General features: G+C 34.4%; 3 protein-coding genes across 6 annotated transcripts in view; 1 reads left to right on the forward strand and 2 right to left on the reverse strand.

Moving 5' to 3' along the window:
• The window catches only part of LOC106664466 (angiotensin-converting enzyme-like), a 21,185-nt gene extending 9,910 nt beyond the window's left edge, over nt 1-11,275 (reverse strand). Inside the window, exons 1-4 of the mRNA XM_014390166.2 lie at nt 11,095-11,275; nt 5,745-5,911; nt 5,333-5,573; nt 1,325-1,560 (exon numbers count right to left, since the gene is read on the reverse strand). Of these exons, the coding sequence (XP_014245652.1) occupies nt 1,325-1,560; nt 5,333-5,573; nt 5,745-5,862 (595 nt within the window). The 5' untranslated portion in view covers nt 5,863-5,911; nt 11,095-11,275. The remainder of the gene's footprint in view (nt 1-1,324; nt 1,561-5,332; nt 5,574-5,744; nt 5,912-11,094) is intronic.
• LOC106664470 (vacuolar protein sorting-associated protein 4-like) overlaps nt 1-15,123 on the forward strand; it is a 23,441-nt gene extending 8,318 nt beyond the window's left edge. Inside the window, exons 1-11 of one of the 4 annotated variants that reach the window (XM_014390181.2) lie at nt 10,819-10,886; nt 10,972-11,046; nt 11,108-11,120; nt 13,278-13,398; nt 13,484-13,595; nt 13,655-13,816; nt 13,875-14,028; nt 14,239-14,358; nt 14,409-14,561; nt 14,614-14,804; nt 14,858-15,090. In XM_014390181.2, the coding sequence (XP_014245667.1) occupies nt 11,013-11,046; nt 11,108-11,120; nt 13,278-13,398; nt 13,484-13,595; nt 13,655-13,816; nt 13,875-14,028; nt 14,239-14,358; nt 14,409-14,561; nt 14,614-14,804; nt 14,858-15,069 (1,272 nt within the window). In that variant the 5' untranslated portion in view covers nt 10,819-10,886; nt 10,972-11,012 and the 3' untranslated portion in view covers nt 15,070-15,090. Of the gene's footprint in view, nt 1-10,818; nt 10,887-10,906; nt 11,047-11,107; nt 11,121-13,277; nt 13,399-13,483; nt 13,596-13,654; nt 13,817-13,874; nt 14,029-14,238; nt 14,359-14,408; nt 14,562-14,613; nt 14,805-14,857 lie in introns of those variants that run through there. The other 3 variants (XM_024230580.1, XM_014390182.2, XM_024230579.1) reach the window with 3 other exon arrangements.
• On the reverse strand, nt 14,823-20,850 carry LOC106664473 (biogenesis of lysosome-related organelles complex 1 subunit 6-like). The gene is made up of 4 exons (XM_014390189.2): nt 20,515-20,850; nt 16,253-16,337; nt 16,096-16,182; nt 14,823-15,367 (listed from the first exon to the last, which is right to left on the reverse strand). Exons 1-4 carry the CDS (start codon nt 20,610-20,612, stop codon nt 15,248-15,250), a joined length of 390 nt encoding a protein of 129 aa, XP_014245675.1. The 5' UTR covers nt 20,613-20,850; the 3' UTR covers nt 14,823-15,247.
• Nucleotides 20,851-20,912: the final 62 nt, after the last annotated feature.

The following is a 20,912-nucleotide window of genomic DNA, read 5'->3' on the forward strand; positions in this document are numbered from 1 at the left end:
TTGAATAGAATAGAGTAGAGGCTGGAGGCGGGATCCAAATTCAAATGAGCCATTGTGACTCATTCAGAAGACTTCGAGTGCCTGAATTGTACCAGAATGGCTTTTATACATTCATATGCTAATGCTTTCGGAGATTTTTATTTAATATTCGGTTATTTCCGAATTCGGAAACGCGTTTAAGTGCATATTATTATTATTTTTTAAATAAAATACATCGATTACCAGAAAGCCTGTCTTGTCAGCCGAACTTCGGAAAATTTATTCGAGTTGATTTAGTAGAACATGAACCTTATATAGCCTGCATACAGGGATTCTTAAGGTTTGTCCCGCTACAATCAGCAATTGCATACCACCTTCGCATCTCAAACTACTACCATAATCGTTTCGATGCATGAACTACATTATTGGAAAAATTAAACATAACATGTTGCTTGATTAATTCGCTATGTTAAATTAGTCCTTAAGTCCATCATTTTACTTTGGCAAACATGTAATGCGAGGCTTCAGATTAGGACTTTTTTAGTGTTTATCTGCTGATGCAAAAAGTTTATATTGGTATGTTACTTTCATTACAAAACCTACGTCAACAGAGAATGAAAAAGCCCGGTTATGATATGGGACCAGAGCTCTTGCAGATGCCGTTTTAACTCGGATCTGGTATATCAGGCTACTATTGTTTTTAATAACTTTCGAAGAAGAAAGTATTCATCAAACTAATTCCTGTAGTTAAGTAGTTTCTAATCATTCTGGCCTGTATTTCTTTGCAGTTTTAATCAGTCAGATATGTTTAGACATTTCGCTTTCTTCAATCTTAGGTACAGAGAGGATAGGTATACCGATGAACTACATCCCATCTATGGAGGAGCAGTAGACTGAGGATGTAGAGCTTAAGAATGTTTAGCCACCTCGACAACAAATCTACAATCAAAATCTAGACCAGTCTATTTTTTCAAACACATTCATTAATTATGAGATTTATGTCAAGGGATGAGGTGATGAACTTGGTTGGTCGGTTCCAAATTTGGTCTGCCTATTCTTGATATTTTTGCATGTTAAACGTGTTTTAGTTATTATCATCTTCAGCCGTGCCCTGCCTATCATCCAGACCCAGCATTTGAGATGATGAAATGATGAAAGCGTCTAACATATCAAACCAGCATGCACAGTTGCGCTAAGTTCCCTTTACTCCTAATGTCCTAGTCTCTATTCAAACCCATTCTTACGTCCATATTTCTCGCTCTTCTCTAAAATGAATCTACCCTATAAACTAAAAGATCTCTTAAGTTTATAATACATTGTGATAAAACAACTGGAGGTAACTCACCATTGTTCTGCGCCGCTTGGTTTTGAATGTGTATGAGGGTCGGGTAGATCTGGAGGCTCGGCGGACCAACGGCGGCCCTCCAGGCGGTCCAGGCCCAGAGTAGTTCAGCCGGGTCACGGCTCTCTCTCATCATCACGTCCAAGTCGGGCTCGATCGCGTAGCAAAGGTCTCGATTACGACAAATTCTCGAATCCCTGTAGATGTTGCTGAGACCATCCAAGTGGTTAAGTAAGAGCCTGTAAAAACAAACGAGCTACCGGTCGCACCTAAATCTCAGACTGTAAACATTATTTATGAACGATTTTCCCAAATTTGAGTTTGCTTCTTGATCATTTCGGTCTACCTCTGCTATGCCCTGTAGGTTTGATTCGGTGCTTCATCACACTTATGACAATGACAGCCAATAAAACAGTAACTACCAAAATGCAACCAACAGGCCAAACCAGTGAAGAAACTACAATTCTGGGCGTTTTTACAAACTCAAAACCGAATCGAGGCCCTCCGGTTAGTTTTGCGAACAACCAAGAAATCGTGTATGTTTCCAAAGTTGCGCAATATCTCTCTCAATTTGGTTAATAGCTCGGTCGGAACTATTTCAGAGAAGAGCGGCATTTCGGCATATTTAGTGGTGGGTTTCTCGCCCTGCTTATATCCCTGATAACCACCGAAGACGGCAAAACTGTCAAAACGGGCATGACAGACTGAAACAGTGAGCTTAGAAAGAATGATCGGAAACGAACTAAACACATTCTCATCAACCGATAGACTTCAAAAAACAATCTCAAAATTATCTATATGCCTTGTTTTTCGTTTAAATAAAAACAAATTATTTACGCTTCTAAAGGATTTCGATTCTCTAATTTTATCAGGTCATCTGATAATAAAAATTAAAGTAAAGCAAGGCTGTATTTATACTTTATTTGTGAAAAGAGGGTTGATTCCCTTTATGGGTATTCACTCGTTCGGGATTGAGGTCCAGGGAGTTAAAGCAAACAGTCTGGACAATGCCGATTATTTATACTCGCCTTAATCCATTGTAGTATATCAGCTAATCCTGGATTAAAATCCGATATCTGCGATCATCTTCTTTTATGCTTTATGGATTTAGAGAGATCCAATTTTGATAGTTTCTTTACTTTCTTAGACTTTTTCACACTAAAAAAATAATTTCTACAACAATTTTTGACACTGAGAGATGCTTTAATCTTTCAACTGGATTTTTAAGAGGAGAAAGATGACAATTAAAATGGAAATGAAACGTTTTATAGTCTCTTACCGGGGAGTGACTCGTTTCAATCTCATGGCGAAAAATAATGAACTTGTTTTCCTTCAGTTTTTCTAACTAATATAATTATTATTTCTTAAACTTGAAAAATTATACCATGATTTGTGGATTTATCATTTTTTAAACTACAAATTATCTTAGAATTAGCATTCAGGCTAACTGGTGAGTCGTTTTTCTTTTCTCTGAGTATTTTTCTCTTTCAAGGGCAGGACAATTCATATTTATTATAATTTATATTATTATTATATGTTATTATAATGGCTTGTTTCGGAACAGTTTCAACTGAACTGAAACAGAATTGATGTAGTTAGATTGTTACTGATTATTCTGGCTTAAATCTTCGCTTTTTTAAACTGCCAGCCCTGTTTCGGCATTTTACCATCTTCTATCGTGGGTACAGCGAGGATAGACGGACCAGATTAGTTTTAGTATTTAGTTCTACCAAAAAGAGGAAGAAAAGGATATATAAAATAAATGCAACTACGAAGGTCAAAAAAGCTCAATCCTGCAAAGATATGTGAGATAAAAATGATGAACTCGTAGTATGGTCGTTTCCGATCATCCTGGTACACTTCTGGACGTTCTTACGAACACTATTCGTAAACAGTGCCCTCAGCTGCTCTTGAGAACGAGCAAGCTAGAATATACATCTTAAGAGCTGTTGTTTGTTGTTGCAAACCAAAAATTGCTGTAGTTTAGTTTGCATACCATCACTGTTTTGCACTGTCACACGGTTTCGGCATTTCGCCACTTCAATCGTGGGTACAGCAAAGGTTGGCGTACCAGAGTGAACGAAAACGGTCAAACGCTAAAAAGTCTGATGCAAGATAGTGGGCTAATGCCTACTGTATGTATGGAGCTCTACCAATATACGCAGAGCTTACGAATCTGTAGCCACCATAAGAACAAGTCAAAAATCTCGTCAGTACATATTTTCAAACCTACTCATGAGGCTTCTTCTCGAGGTCTGCTAGGTGTTCAAGTTTGGTTGTTTCCGATCACCCAGGTGACGGGGTTCGCTAAGTGGCTTGTTAAATGCGATTCGGTATTTCGCTACTTCAATCGTGGGTACAGCAAGGGTTGGCGTACCAGAGTGGACGAAAACGGTCAAACACCAAAAATTCTGATGCTAGATAGTGGCCTACAGCCTACGTAGGTTGGAGCTCTACCAATAGACGAGAGCTTACGAATCTTTAGCCACCTTAAGAACAAATCAAAAATCTAGTCAGTACATATTTTCAAACCTAATCAAATGGCTTCTTGTCGAGGTTTGCTAGGTGTTCAGGTTTGGTTGTTTCCGATCACCCAGGAGACCTGAGTTCGCTAAGAGGCTTGTTAAATGCATTTCGGTATTTCGACATCTTCAATCATGGGTACAGCGAGGGTAGGCGGACCAGGATGGTCGGAAACAGCCAAAAAACCAAAAGATATACATATTCAGATAATGAACTATTGTCTTTTCGTGAAGGAAAGCAATAGCCCTACGTGATAGACGCAGAGCTTAAGATTGTGCTGCCACTTTAACCCTTTCAGGACGGTGAGTGTGATATCGCGCTCTTGCTCCCCGAGTGCTATCACACTCACCCATATATGAAATAGAACAATAGTCCTACCTGATAAATGCAGAGTTAATTCTTTAGCCGCTTTAAGAACAAATCTACAATCTAGTCCAGTCCAATTTGTTAGACTAAATTATGAGGTTTCTTAACGAGATCTATGAAGTATTGAACTTAAAGTTTAGTCGTTTACGATCACCCTAATCTGTCCTTACTCACTGTTTTGGCCTAACAGATGTGTTTTGATAGTTGGTTGATTTCACCAACTTCAATGATGTATGTTATTTTACTTAGTCAAGCTCCTTCCCCCGGACACAGGCAATCGAAAGAGTTTGTTAAGGCGATCAAACCAGCTGAATCGAAGTGGCTATTCTCTATCTCAAGGAAGGGAATTAGGAGGCTGATAGGTATTCTGACGGGCCACTGCCCACTGAGAAGACACCTCTTCGTAATGGGTATCCTACCAGATCCCTTTTGCCGCTTCTGCGAAATAAAAGAAGAAACGGCAAAGCACTACCTCGCGGAATGTGATAGGTATGCTATGCTAGGTCTAGATATGAAATCTTTGAAGGAGAGGACATCACCAAATCACTCCCCGAGATAAAATGGTCCAAAATCTTGGGGTTTGTGAACAAGTCCAAGAGGTTTATGGAGGATACGTGAGCCGACCAAGTCCCGGACCTTTTAGGGATGGGGTACGAGTCTACCCAGGCATTTAACCCCTCGGGTCTTGGTCGCCCACCCTGCATAATATATATATATATATATAGAGAGAGAGAGAGCGAGAGAGTCAAGCTCCTTTTGTTTAAACAATTTTATTAATTATAAGATTTCTTGTCGAGGTCTGCGGGGTGATGAAACTTTGATCGTCTCCGATCATCCTGGTCAGCATTCCCTTGTTCTATACTCAACACTGACGACACAGACCAAAACTGACCAAACTACAAATTCATCACTCTGCAGGCCTCAGTAGGTACTCTCAAAATTTTGCGTTTTGATTAAAGCTTCAAGCAATAACCAAACATTTGTGGTATATGTATGAATCAACCAAGCTCTTAAGACATTGCCATATACCTTGGTATTCTTAACCAAACTGCGAGCAAATGCGGTCCCAAATAATTTAATAACGAGTAAAAGCTTGTACAATTTAGACAAGGAACGTCTTACTTGGACTGGTGTACAGTATATTTGGGCCCTCGGCAGAGTAGGTAGGCCATCCTGGATTGTGTCCGGCTCAGATTGTTCAGCTGGGCGACTTCTTCGCATTTCGCATTCCTCCACCTCGTACGCACCTCTTCAGCACTAATCACTCCGTCGGTTTCCAGGCCCAAAAGACCCCTCCAGGTGATGTTGGACGCGATTCGGTTCAAGTAGCTCAAATCCGAATTCATTTCGTCAAACCAATCATCTAGAAGTAAAACAGTTCTTTATATATTTTTTAAAACCGGAGAGCTCACTCTCCGAGCATAAACAGACGGAAAGCGATTGGGGAAAAAAATATAGAATATACGTGGATATTCTTATATCACATGAAAGTATAGGAAAGTTACAAAGTAAATAGATTTTAATTGCAACGTACTTGTCTCGACAGCAATTGTCAAAATCCGACATGCTCCCGCAGCGACAAACATCAAGTAGATAAAGTCAAATGGCATCTCGAAGCTTTTGGGTTGGAGACTGGGTCGCGACTGCAGCATGCGAGGGTGGTCGTCGGTGGGAGGTGGTTCGCAGGCAACGTAGAGGGGCCATCACGGAAAAAGAGCATAGGGAAAAGTTTTTTTATTATTTATTTTTTTATTTTATTCCGCCGTTTTCTTGTACAATACAAATACAATTTTAGATTTTTCATTTCTTACGAATCGTTGAAATAAGACATCTAATGAGTTATAGTTTTTTATTTTTTAAATTTTTAGACTATCCATTCACTATTTTAAAAGATTTTGTTTGGCTGAAGGGCGTTGGTACGTTTGAACGCTCGGACCTCCTGTGAAAGAGTCCAGAGAGCGTATTTTAAAAAGTTGTTTAAGCTTTCCAGTAACACCCCGATTTACAAGATTTATGTTTTTACTTTCTTCTTATATTTTAGATATGTATTAAGGGTCCTAAAACTTCAGTTGTCCAGTTTGCCCAATTTGGTCGCCTCTGAAGTAATTAGGAAGAAAATGTTCCAGGAGTGGAATTGTTGGATGAGGAAGGTAGGCGATCGCACAGTTTTAGGTTCTGTAGAGGAATGGGGCAAAAAGTTACACATGGATTTCGTCTTAAGGATAAAATGATAAATTTTTATCAAAAGGAACATAGAAGAAAGGCCAGTATCATCACGTATATAGGCGACTAAGACTGGATGTGGACTATATGAATTTGGGTGTGAATACTGATGTTTTGGGTGTAATAATTAAAACTAGAGGAGAATTTTTAAATCTTAATTATAAACCTTACATCTCTACTCCTTATGTAATAGGAAAGAAAGTGAGGATATATTCCACTTTTGGGGTCGTTGTCCAATATTAAAGAGCACCAGGAAAAAGTTTTTAGTTCTGAACACCTGCCGGATGTAGTCGTGATTAATCTTATAAACGGAACCATTGGCTAAATTTAATAAATCATGTAAAGGAAGCTTCACTTTACAGGAACACTTTACAGGCCACAATATCTTCTAACTCGCTTTCTTGAAGTGGTCACTGTTTTCTGGTGCGTAGAATTTCATGATTCTAACGATTCTACATATCTCAAGCAGAGGACAGTCATACAATATGCGCTTGATATCTTGAGCCGCGCTGTTGTCATATGCGTAATTTGGTGCCCGAATTTTGTTAATTCTGTGGAAGTATTATATTAGAACTTATCACATACACACCGGATCACTATCACCCAGGAGGTAGTGTCGACATCTCTGAAACCTTGTAGGATCATGGAATGATGAGGACGGAAACCGTATTGGTGAGTATCTAAGATTAGCGTTTTAAAATGAGTCTTTCAAGAATTTTTAACATTGAAGGAAGAAAGCTGATGGGTCTGGAAAAGGATATGTGGTCGGGTGGTCTGTTTCCCTTAGGAATGAGAATAATTAATATGTCCATAAGAGAGGAAAGTGAGTGATTCTTAGGATGGCGTTGTATTATTGTGGTCCAGAAAACTATGGATTTTAGTGACAGGTTTCGTGGAGGTAAATTAGCGTCGAATATTTCTAGAACTCTGATTTTATTTAAGCAGTTCCACACTAGTTTTGAGTTGAACTCTTGTGCTTGGAGGGCTGCATGGCTGTCTGATAATTAATTTTATGCGCACATGTTTCTATTGCTGGCAATTCGCCTTCTTAGATGGTGAAACCGAGTGCGATGTGATGCTTAATTCCCTTTATGCCTATTCCCGTACCTTTTCCCTTCTTTGAGACATCTTCATACCATAGAAAAGCTCTAAATTTTTCTTTCTTTGTTTTATATTCCATTTAGATCTCTTAGTTTAGTTTAAAAGAAACCGTTAAATTAGTGTTTCACTACAATAAGACATTCAGAACAAGTTGGAACACGAAAGATTTAATACTTGTTGGTATAATATGCAAAATTATTAAGTTTCAAGGATAAAACATTAATATATTTTTCTAGCAATATTTGATATATACGATTTTTCCAGTCAAAACAATTATTTGAGGGCTAATCTTTTCCGATTTTTACACTCTTTTTACCTTCAGCGGTAGGTTTGTATCAATGCCTCATCCTCCTTATACCCTGGCAAATATGTGGCCCCATAACTTCTTATGAGATAACGTGAAAGAAGTAACCAAAACGACGTGTTTAGTCAGACAGAAATAATCGGAAAAGACCAAAGTGTAGTTAGGGAATGAATTTAGCGGGTGTCATTTAAAGGGGCTTCACTTAGCAGTACTTAGTGAACTTCTGACTACACATTGAGTGTCTGGAAGGAACTACTAATTGATTTAATTAATTTAAGAAGTAATAGCATCTCTACAATTTTAGAAAAAAGAAGATAAATGTGTGGTGATTAGTGACCGTTAGTTGATAATTATTCAGATATCGTGAGATGCGGTCTGGTGTGATGTAGTAGTGAAAGAAAAGTGTAGACATACTTTGACTGAATATAAAAAATATATTTTTTTGCATTGTATAAATTCACTTTTTTCCACATCCTACATGTATTTGTTAATTTTAAACAATGTTTGTAAATCCCAGGCCCTGAAGATGATCTCAATAAAGATCGAAACGTTGGTACGATAAAGAAAATGTTTTTCTGAAACCTACATCACACCAGATCGCATCTCACGATATCTGAATAAAGAAGATAAAGCTTACAGTGTGATTGCTGGCCAGTTCGTAGCTTTTTCATTTAGTTTTTGATTATAGCTATGGTTGTTATTAAATGCAATTAATTGAAAAATTATTATTGATTACAGTTATTTAATGCTTATTTATAGCCTTTTTGCTGTAATTAATTCGGACGACGATCAGTACTCTTTTGTCCTTTTTTGATGTTTGTTCTTGGCCAAGCGCGTTTCTCTTTTATTCCATCATCGTTTACATACTTGTTTAGGCCTTTGTATCCCTCGTTTTTGTATTTTTCGCGGGTGTGTTGAGTATTTGTCGATGTTGTTTGTTGATCTGGGGGTTTTCTCGTGTGCTCAGCTTTTCGATGGTGGTTTTTGATTAAATTAAAATTTAATGTAATATTTATTATTACTATTTACTACTTACATACATTTATAATTATTTGTCTGTAGAAGAGCAGGATAATATACGATGCCAAAGAGTAGAACAATGCCATTTGTGTTCCTAAGTTATATACAGGATGTTCGGCTACTCGTGTTACAAACTTTGCCAGTAGATTCTACATTCAAAATGGAACCAAAATGTCCTAATTAACTATGGCCAGAATCCCAACAGCTTCGGAGTTATTTCACTTTTTCTGATTTTTTAAGATTTCACGACCTTGCTTCAAATAAACAATAACTTCAAAACTAAAAGGTTTTGGACAAATCCGTTGAAACCATTGAAAAGTACGTTAAATTTCCAATAAGTTGTGATCATTTATAAAGTTTTAAACGTTAGTGAAATAAGCGTTTTAGTAGAGAGAACTTTGAAAACTATTTTTTTTTTCAATATTGAAAAACTTACTAATGTGATTCTAAACTAGTATTTTCAAATCTAGAGACCAGCAAATTTCAGAAAACGTACTTCATTTAATCGCCTTTTTAGTGGTGCAATTGCTTTTTTAAATTATTTTTTAATTACTTTTCAGTAAACGCTTGCATTATTTCGGTTTCGAACCCAAATTAAAAAAAGTTTAATAATCCAAAACTTTTCTCCATTTCCTGGAATACTCTATTTAATATCCTTTTTGGTGGTGCAATTGCTTTTTTAATTACTTTTTTCAAACAGGAAGAAATTGATGAAAAACGTTGAAGTTGAAAAAGGGTTGAAGGATTGGTAAGGTGGAAAAATAAAATAGAAATACGTAAAGAAATTTTCAATGAAATTATTAAACTTTTTTTAAAATTTGGGTTCGAAACCGAAATATTGCAAGTGTTTACTGAAAAGTAATTAAAAAAGCAATAGCACCACTAAAAAGGCTATTAAATACGTACGTACTACGTAGAGTACGTTTTCTGAAATTTGCTGGTCTCTAGGCTTGAAAATAGTAGTTTAGAATCACATTAGTAAGTTTTTCAATATTGAAAAAAAGAAGAGTTTTCAAAGTTCTCTCTACTAAAACGCTTATTTCACTAACGTTTAAAACTTTATAAATGATCACAACTTATTGGAAATTTAACGTACTTTTCAATGGTTTCAACGGATTTGTCCAAAACCTTTTAGTTTTGGAGTTATTATTGTTTATTTGAAGCAGGGTCGTGAAATCTTAAAAAATCAGAAAAAGTGAAATAACTCCGAAACTGTTGGGATTCAGGCCATAGTTAATTAGGACATTTTGGTTCCATTTTGAATGTAGAATATACTGGCAAAGTTTGTAACACGAGTAGCCGAACACCCTGTTTTATAACTTAGGAACACAAAATGGACTACTCTTTAGCATCGTATTGTTTCTTCTGCTCTTCTACAGATAAATAATCGAAAAAAGCAAGGTAGAGCGAAAATTATCGGAAACTACCCAAATACAAGTTTTCATCCCCGTAGACCTCAAAAAATAAATAGATAAAATAAATCAATAATTGTGTTAGAACAGGGACTTGACTAGCCGGCGAAAAGCTCAAAAAACTTGAAAACAAATTGCTACAATATAACGTAAGAAAACAGCTGACAAATAATTAGCGAAATTTTTCCCCACAATTTAGCAGATTGTGATACAATTAAAATTAATTTCCCTATACAATAAAAAAAAGAACATTTACTAATAGTAGTAATGTGGGCAGTATGGATCTGTAATGGAAAAACTTTAAAATCGAAGTTAATTTAATCTTTAAAATGGTTTAAAAACCATTAATTGTAATAATAACCTAAAAGAATTCATTGCATTATATGCTTATATATTTTATTTGAAAATAAAGTTTTAGGTTTTATCGTTTAACCACGTTTTAGTACACCGAGAATTAACGGTATGATTAAGGATTACAGAAATCCGTGTATTTAATTATCTTGTTTAGCCTACTATCGTTAAAAATAATACATTCTAGTTTTACAAAAGAAAATCCTATATAAACGAGTTTGTAAATAAACAAAAAACCCGTCATAACATCTTACTTAAGTGAAAGGTCATTATTTTCTCAACTTTTCTTCTTAACTTCATTATTTGCTGCTTATTAGTTTATTACTTTCATTGATTTTTTGTGTTCATAGACTTTCGTAGTTAAAGTTCGTCCAAATTTGACAGTACAACCATGGAACCGGGTCAGATTTTGGCAAAATATGAAGGTGATATTCTTTCATACATAATTATTGCTAATAGCTAATTGTACTTACTGTACTTTTACAGAGGCTGTGGGAGAGTGAGTACCATATTCGACCTACACTTCTTTGTCATTTGGCAAGTTCGCTGCCAATGCATATTCATGCTATTTTGTCATTTGTCAGATGCATCGAAGCATTTAAATTTTGTATTCAATGAAAGCTTGTTGTAGGTTGATTCTTGTAGCGCTGATGATTAAATTGCTCATGAGTTCGAAATTTATCAAATTTTACAATTTAATATTAAAAAATACATTTTGATAACACTGGTTCACTGATTAGGGCTGTGTACAATCACAGATTTTTGATATTACTCGAACACGTTTTGCCTTTCCATCTTCAGTGAGGGACTGCCTAAGGGACACAGTGCCGGTATGAAATGTGTTCACTGACCTGTGTGCAGACCAACACCCACCATCAACATTAATAAATATAGTTATTAAAAATTAGGTAGGTAAGGTTCAGCAATTCAGCAATTTTCTTCTTCAGGATTTTGTCACTGATTTTGTAATTTTAGTTCATCTGCCTATCATCACTGTCTGATTCCAAAAAGTGTCAATAATTCAATTTTAATGTTGATTTGTGTGGTGTTGTGACCTCACGATCTCCAAATAATTAATGTTGATTGTTTTCATATTGACCATTAATTTTGTGGAGGAATAGCATTTGCTACAATGGTTGTGAGAAATATAAGTAGGGTGAGGCATAAACATGACCAAACTACAGGTTCACCACTGTGCAGACTCCACGAAGAATTTTGACAAAGTTGCCAGTGTCTATCAGTTCAACACGAATTTAAACTACATAAAAACTACAAAATACCCAAACTCAAATTAAGTAATAGATATGCATATAAATGCAAACTGGTTCCTCCATCACCCTTTACACCTATTATGTAACTAACCTAATTGAGGGTCAATGGGTATTAAATATTCCACCATTGCCTCTTTCACACTTAACATTCATGCCAATAAATACATTCACTCTCAACATATGCTAGGGAGACAAAACTATCAGCACTACATACAATAAAACAACTGTTTCGTTCAAGAATTGGAACCGACAACTCAGATACTCGCTGCTGTGTTTAAACAAAATTCTCATATCAGATGGCATTCCTACATGTTCTCTATATAGAGCCAAGGTATTGCTATGCCCTTCATTGAGTAACCTTTCTCTACATGCAGGACAAGTATGTGGGCTTTGGCCCAAAAGTGTCCATCTGTCAATCTCGCATGACCTAGCCTTAATCAGGTGAGGATGACCCTTCTACAAATCAGAAGCTCCGAGGACCACCTATTCACAGCGCTCTTGATAAGTGAGAGCTTTTATGCTTATCTGGCCCACTGATATTACTTCCTTTTCATTGTTTTTTAAAATTTATTTTTAAGGTGGGACGGATTGCAGTGGTTAAATCTGGAGGTAGGGATTGGTTAGGTCTTAGCATCTGCCTTTTCGCTACCCTTCAGACTTATGTTGTCTGTGTTCCCAGACAAACTAAATCCCAAGAAAAAGTGATCAAATATAGGTTTTTGTAAATTTTTATATATTTTATTACCAATAACCATTTTTTATTATATACAATATATACCTTGGCCATAGGGGGGGGGGACTTTTTCATAATCATCAAATGACTGATTGCTGAGTTTTGAGATAATTGATTGAGCTTTTTTTCAGCTACAACAGTTTACTGCTGTGAGTTGCTAAAGCACATGCCAAAACTATAAAAAGCAATATTTTGTGCAAAAAATATTCAAATAATTACAATTAATTAAGGTTTTTAGTTGAGATGAAAAAAAGTTAATGGCACGAGCGGGATACGAACCCACGATCTTCGGCTAGATACGCTGCTGCTCTACCACTTGAGCTATCGTGACCTCGATCCACTCGGACATCAACTTCCTATGTCAACCCCACCTTATGAGTTATGAGGGTTGAGATAGGAAGTTGATGTCCGAGTGGATCGAGGTCACGATAGCTCAAGTGGTAGAGCAGCGGTGTATCTCGCCGAAGATCGTGGGTTCGTATCCCGCTCGTGCCATTAACTTTGTTTCATCTCAACTAAAAACCTTAATTAATTGTAATGTATTAATTGGTCAAGCAGACCACGGAATTAGTGAATTCAAATAATTATTAATTAGGTTTTAATATTTTTAATTGGTTCAGTTTTTCTTCAGGGGGATAATTTTTCCTTTCAGATTTGAGGCTTTATTATCTGTCTCGAGTAATGGTACTATGGCTGAGATCGTACAAAAATATCAAGATTGTATTTCACGTATTGGGTCGCTAATGACAATTGAAACAGACCAGCAACTACAGGTATTAATCAGTATTAATTTGTCGTTGTAATAACATTTGGAAAAATATAAATTTTATTTGTTCATAAAAATGTCTTCTCTTTTAGCCTATATTAGGTACAATCTCATGCCATACGACACTAATGTGCCAGAAAATGTACGATACAAACCTAGCCCAACTACCAGACACTTGTAAAACTGGACAGTCTAAATATCCTGGTAAAGTTTTTTTTTAACCTTCTATAATAAAATAAAACAAAAAAAAATACTATATTAAGATTCAACGAGGAAAGATACATTGAAAAGAAGAGAAGCTATCCAAGCGACTCTGCGACCAACATACGGACATGGGTTGACGGACGTAATAGGCCTTGAAAATGTTAAGTCGGAACTTAGAAAGTCCATTATACTGCCTCTTCAGTTTCCTTCTCTTTTCACTGGTAAAAAATCCAATTTTTAAAATTGTAGTGAAAAATACTACAGGATTTTGTGTACCAGGAGGAAGAAAACCGTCATGCCATATACTTTTATACGGCCCACCGGGAAATGGCAAATCAAAAATCGCATCAGCAATAGCCGAAGAGGCAAAGGTGTCTTTATACTGTATTTCTAGCGCTGACTTGCTATCTTCTTGGGTAGGAGAATCAGAAAAGTAAGTAAAAGAAAATCAATAAAATAATAATTTAAAAAAAATGGGCTTAGGAAAGTTATATATGATTCACCTTATCCAGTTTTTATATATTTATTTGAATACAAAACATAGTTAACATAAACTTAACAATTTAAACTTATACAAACTATAACAGTTTATTGTTTTATAATATATGTTTGACATTTTACATACAATTTGGTTTATTTATAGGATGATTAAAGAACTGTTTGATTATACTAAAACATCAAACCAGAAATGTATAGTTTTCATAGATGAAATTGACAGCATATGCAGAAGACGTGATGACCGAGAAGCAGACCACAGTAGAAGGTACAAATAAAAAAAAAAGAAAATCGTAAGTTATATAAGCAAAATTATAGGTTAAAAAACCAGCTACTCATAGAGTTGGACAGTAACTTGAATAATCCGAAATCCAATTGTATTGTCCTTTGCGCGACCAACTGTCCCTGGGACATAGATGTGGCTTTTCTGAGGCGTTTCCAGGGAAGGATACATGTACCACTGCCTGACAGGTAACCCTCTAATAAAAAGTCGAAAAACATTTAAAAAAAAATTGACTTTCAGGGAATCTCGCCTTTTGTTACTCAAAGCCAAAAGCAAAGGAGTCAGTATTAACATGAGCCCAGAAGACTGGAAGACGATTGTAGACAGAACGGAGGGCTACTCGGGATCGGATCTGACTAACGTCGTCGGATATGCAATTCAGGAGCCAATAAGTGAATTGGACAAAAGCCACTTTTGGATTTTATCTAAAGGTAACATAACGTTCAAACTTTTTTTTTTAAATTTAACATTTCGGTTTTTAAAGATTCAAAATGGCTTCCTTGCACTTCTGAAACGCTCGGATGTCTCAAAGGGCCTCTTTCAAGCATACCACCAGACAAGGTATTATACAGGGTTCTAATTTTGAAAATAAAGTTATTCATTCATAACTTTCTAAATTTAGGTATCTATCCGGAGTGTGAGGCTCAAGGACTTCGCAAAAGCTTTGTTAGTCATACCCAAAACAGTTTCAAGTAGCGATGTTGAAAAATATAAAATGTTCATCTGTTAATTGGAAAAAATGTTACTAGATCTGGGTTTAAGCTAACAGTATTGAAAATACAATCAAATTGTGAATTTACAAAATGGAATATTCAAATATTTACAAAACAATTAATATGATTTGTATAAAAAAAATTATATTTAGACATGTTTGTCATAATGGTTGGCCTGGTTTTCCAATCAGGTCCTGCTCCCTCTTCATTTGAGCTTCTCTATAATGTGCATTTTCTAGTGCGATGTTTTGTTTGTATTCTTTAAGTTTCATCGCTCGATTCTAAAAAAAAGATATTTTTTTTTAAGCTCTAAGTTTTATTAATTAATATAAATCATTGCTACCATATCCAAACTATTAAATGTGAAAATCTCATTTTATCAGCATGGTATTTTTTGCTCGCATTGGACATGAATAGAGCCTGGATTTAAATGCAATACAAATATTCAAATATACCATATACATTAGTCACTGATAACTGATTTATATAAGCTCAAATCCTATTCTTAATTGGGTGAGGTTGACCCTTCTTCTCCGAATAAGGCCCTCTGAGAATCACCCATCAACAGTGCTTTTGATACACAAGATCGACCCACTGACACTGCCATTTTCTTTTAATTGTGTTTTTATTGCATTTTTAGCATTAGGGGGGGGGGGCTGAGTTGTGGCGGTTAAGCCAATATGCAACTAACATAAAGTGCCCTGTTATCAAAAAATTAATCAACCCAGGAAGTTCTTTACAACATTATTCAGACTGCATTTTAGCCACAATGAGCTATTGCGCCACCTGTACAAAAGTGAAATCGTGGTTAACATTAAGGCTGTAAGTGCATGAGTGGTTACAAACTACTAAATATACTGAGCAAATAATTTTTTGGTAAACCTAATAACTCAAATCTATTATTATCTTAAAAAGGATTAAAAAGTGCTAAAAGGTTTTTTTTTTACTTGCCTAAAAGGTACCGATTTTCACATTTGATAGTTTGACATAGTCATTAAAAAATATTTACCTTCAGCTTTTCTGATCTTTCAGCAGCAGCCAAAATATCCTTCTTCATCGCTATAAGCCTACAATGATACTCTTTCATCATTTGATACTGAAAATGGTAAAAAAAAATTAATTTTTAAAATATTTTAGAACAAAGTAAATAATTCAATAGTTCCTACCAATGATGTGAGTTCAGTGATATCGATAGAAGAAAATTTGACATTTTCTTTTTGCAATTCCTTAAGTAATGAACTTTGTTTAGAGCTGAAAAATATTTTTTCCATTAGTATAATTTTTTTTAAAATTCAGTTTTCTCCTTGAGGATTCACTAGTTGGGAATTTTTGATCAACCAGGTCTGTCTACCCTCGCTGTTTTGTTCAAAACACTTCTTATGAACCAAAATAATCAGTAATATCCAAATTACAAATACAGTCAAAACAAATTCTTTTTTACAATATTATAAGGCAAACATTACCCAAAATACCAGGAACAATGCATAAATTTTGAGTGCTAGTACACCTAAGAGCTTAACTACCTTTAATTTTTTTCCACTTCATAATTATTGTCCCACTATTCAGCCCTACGAAAACTAAAAACATTAATCCATTCAATGAAAACCATAAATCGTGATATTTCTTCAGTTGTCTGCAGGATGATGAAATTTGGTCATTACTGATCCTGGTCTGCCTATCCTTGCTATGTTGGTTTATCAGATGTGTTTTGGCAGTTCGCTATCTTCAGTGTTAGTTCTGTGTGGTTACTGTCTATGCAGTCTCTAACAGACCAACATAACAAGAATAGGAAGACCAAAATGATTGGTAATGATCAAATTAAAAACCTAAGTTGATTCACAAAATGAAAAAAAAGGAGAATAAAAAGACAAGTTATTCAAATTTATAGACATAGTTCAGATAGTTTTGTCTTGATGAAGACCTATAAGTTGGCTTGGCAGTTACAACTTAATTTTTTTCCCCACATAGATCATATTGACAAGGGGATGACCAGGTTGGTGGGTGAAGGATTTGGATTTATGCCGCTTCTTGTGAATAAGCCCTAGTTTAATGTTTAAAGTGGAAATTTTCTATTTTGTTGATTTTATTTTGCCTTTCTACTTCCTAAAATCAACTATGTATTTTACTATTTTACATTTTTTTTTTGTACATTGCAATAAAAATTTAGTAATAGCAAAGTTTATCCATAACAAATTTAAAAATAAATAAATAAATAAAAATATTTGTCAACTAAAATGGCCATATTTTATTTTATTTTTTTTTTGTGTTAAACTAATAAAACATTTCGTGTTAATACCTTTAGTGTGGAAAAGTGGGATTATTTAATTATTCTCATTTGTCAACAAAGACACCACTGTTCCAATAACAATGTATTCATTACAAATAGACTTAACAAATTCCTTAATAAATTGACTTAATTGGATAAATGAGCTTTTTTGAAAATCTTATCTTTTAGTCGCAATGAATGAGCATAATTTTTATTTAGTGACTAAAAACATATTATTTTTGGTGTATTCATTTCTTTGTTGGTTAACGTAAAATCAAAAATATTTTACGACACAGGATATTCTAATTTGGTATGATTTAAAAAGATAAATAAACAAAATGCTGATTTTTGTGTGCATATTTTAACAAACATTGTGCAAGCAAAGTAGGCTTACACAACTTGACCTCATTTTGAGATTTGCGATTCAAGCATAATAAAACCTTTAGACACCGACTTTCATAGAAATTGGTGTAAATTAATTTTTTGACTGATAATTTCGATAATCAGAGCATGATTGTCATTACTAGTGTAAGCCCTAACATTTTTTTTCATGTTTGATAATTTGTTTTAAAGAAATTGTTAAGTGTATTTTATTATTATATCAAACATTAATATCAAGTATTTAATTAAAAAAAAAAAAAAAAAAAAAAGGTTAATTCCTGACAAATAATTTTGCTATTTTGAGTATTTTCTTATAGAAATATTTTATAAACTTAAGTGGTTTATAGACATATGTTATTAAAAAGTTATGTTCCTCTTCTTTCAAATTGTCTGTTTGACGTTAAAATCCTTTTAGGAGGTTTTGAATTATAGCTATTTCAATCAGATATTCTGATAATGACTACTCAAAAATCAGAAAAATTTAAGGTCCCAAAATAGATAAATATAAATTCACACTAAAATTTATATTTACAGGTCTCTAGAGATGTTTAAATAATATAGCATAAAGGATTCACAGAAAGAAAAATTATGACCTAGATTGCTTGAAAAATATTTGGTTTTTAGAGATTTTTTGGTTATTGATAAATTTTGATAGCTTTTATTGTATTTTTATTACAATCTACATAAAAAAATATGCTGTAAAATGATATATTGACATAGTTGATTTGTGCAAGTAGAAAGGCAAAATAAAAATATTAAAAAACAGAAAATTTCAACTTTCAAAAATTGTTTGTTAAAATCAGGGCCTATTCACAAGAAGTGGCGTATATATGTCTGATATTTTGGAGTTTAAAATGACAAAAAAAAAAGTATTTGGTAAAAATCTGTGTCCCACCAACCTTGTCGTCTCCTTGTGAGATCCAGATAATTCATTGGCACCTAGGCAATTTGGAACATCACCAAAGCAATTTTAAACACTTAAAACGGTAATTATATTTTGAATCTATGTTCTTATAAAGATTTTCAAATCTAATATTCTAATGTTACAATCTGGATTTTATCAATCATCTTGCTTATACCAACAGTTAAGACCATGGTGATTCATCACTGGGTTCAAATTCAGAGCTGCTGGAGGTGAGGTTTTTGTCAAAACAGATTTCTGCAGACAGACAGTGAGGATGGGCAGACCATGATCATTAATCACCCGACAACAAATATGATATAATATACATAAGAAGGAGAAATTCAATTACAATTTGCATTGAAACTTTTAAAAGTCAACATTTAAACTGAAGCCAAACAATAACTTGAAGCTCATCTTATTTCTTTTAAAATTGAAAGGAAATATTTATGATAAACCGATTTTACACAAATTCAAAATCAGATAATAATGCTGACTCTTCTATTTACAAATTATGACATTACCAAAAAAATGGGACAAACACCATTGCAAAATTTCACTTTTAAGCTGGTTATGTAATCAATCAATTAACCACGCTTGAAATTCTCTCATCATGACATTTAAGAACAGTAATTCAAAAACTGCTATAAAATATAAATTGATAGCGCAGGGAATAGCAATTAAATTGATTAATTTATGCATTAATGTTGTGATTAAACAGGGTTAAATGTCAATATTGCAATGGTGAATTCACTAAACAAAATGTAGTTCAGTACCACCAGAACAAGATTTTTGTCTTGACTCTTTCCTGGGTATTAACATTTTTGTGATTTTTGTCTAAAAATCAGATTTTTTTAAACATGAAATCATAATTTCTCAACTTTAGCACCACTGAAATACAGATCTGACCTTTATTTCATAATCTACATTAAGTTTCCTTTTAAATTAACTACATTTTTGTTGAAAAATTCACACTTTGAAATATAATGTAGCTGCTCAATGTATAACAAATAGCAAAACCTGTGTTTTATTGTTATTACTCAATTCTGGCTTATGCAATGACTTTTCCATCAAAATTTTCGGGGATATTAACAAATTTGCTTTCTTTTACATAAGGAGAGCAGTAATACAAGAACATCTCACATGTCATATTTTTAATAAAAACATTTATTAGTTGACAACAAAAATTAGGTACATTATTCTCATAATGTATTCTCGCTGAAGCTCGTGGGTTCGAATCCCGCTCGTGCCATTGACTTTTTTTCATCTCAACTAAAATCCTTAATTAATTGTAATGATTTAAGTGGTCAAGCGGACCACGAAATTAGTGAATTTAAATTCTTGTAAATGGTTTTCATCCATTGACTTGAAAAGGGATCTGTACATAAATGGCAATAATCAATTTCTAGTAAAGTAGAGGTGTCTCATGGTCGGTGGGAGAGGTCACCTTACTGATGCCTTTTAGTTTTTGTCTAATAATCAAACTATCTCAATTGTACCATCTCTTAGATAAGAAAGCCCAACAGCTAAAGAAATTTGAACGGCAGAGGTTTCACAGTCAGAGAAGTTGGCACTTTTCAAATTCATACATAACATACAGTCTATACTCAATTGAGTGACGAGAATTAAGGTTTTAATTCAGAATTATAATAAAAAAAATTGTTTTGGAGTTGGAGGAGAAAGGAGAACACGTGGTCTTTAAAAGAAAATGGGACTTTTTTTTACACTGACAGCTACGACAATATCTTCATGGCTGTTCATCGTGTTTTAAAACTGAAATGTCAATTGATTAAACAGAGTTGATTAGACTAAATGAAGTCTAGGAATATTTAAGAACAAAATGAAGTTTTGTATTTTTATGTTTTAAGAAACGGGCTTACGTCAATTCGTTCAACTGCTTTTCGACTTTTTTCAACTCCGGCTCGTAGTGTTTGACGACGCCTTCTGCGAACAAATCGCCAGCCTTGGACTCTTCCATGGTAAAATCTTGGTTTTTTTCTCACTTTCACGAGCTTTTGACACTTCGCCTCTTACCTGGCGCGTGGCAACCTCCGTCAAACGCGCCTTTCCTCGATTCGTCTGACAATCGATCCTTTCAATACGTATCGACCAATTTGTTAAAGTTTTTATTTTATAATATTCGAATCGTTTCTTCCGGATTACCTTAGGTTTAAATCAAAACCGGGGCTTTTTATAAAATGACTAGTTGGTTTTTGTAAATTTTATAGGTATTTGGTTTTTTTTAGCAGGTTTTAACGATCGATTGTACCCGGTAGCT

Source organism: Cimex lectularius, unplaced genomic scaffold, assembly GCF_000648675.2.
Source record: "Cimex lectularius strain Harlan isolate CLEC.00 unplaced genomic scaffold, Clec_2.1 scaffold13, whole genome shotgun sequence".
Lineage (NCBI taxonomy): Eukaryota > Metazoa > Arthropoda > Insecta > Hemiptera > Cimicidae > Cimex > Cimex lectularius.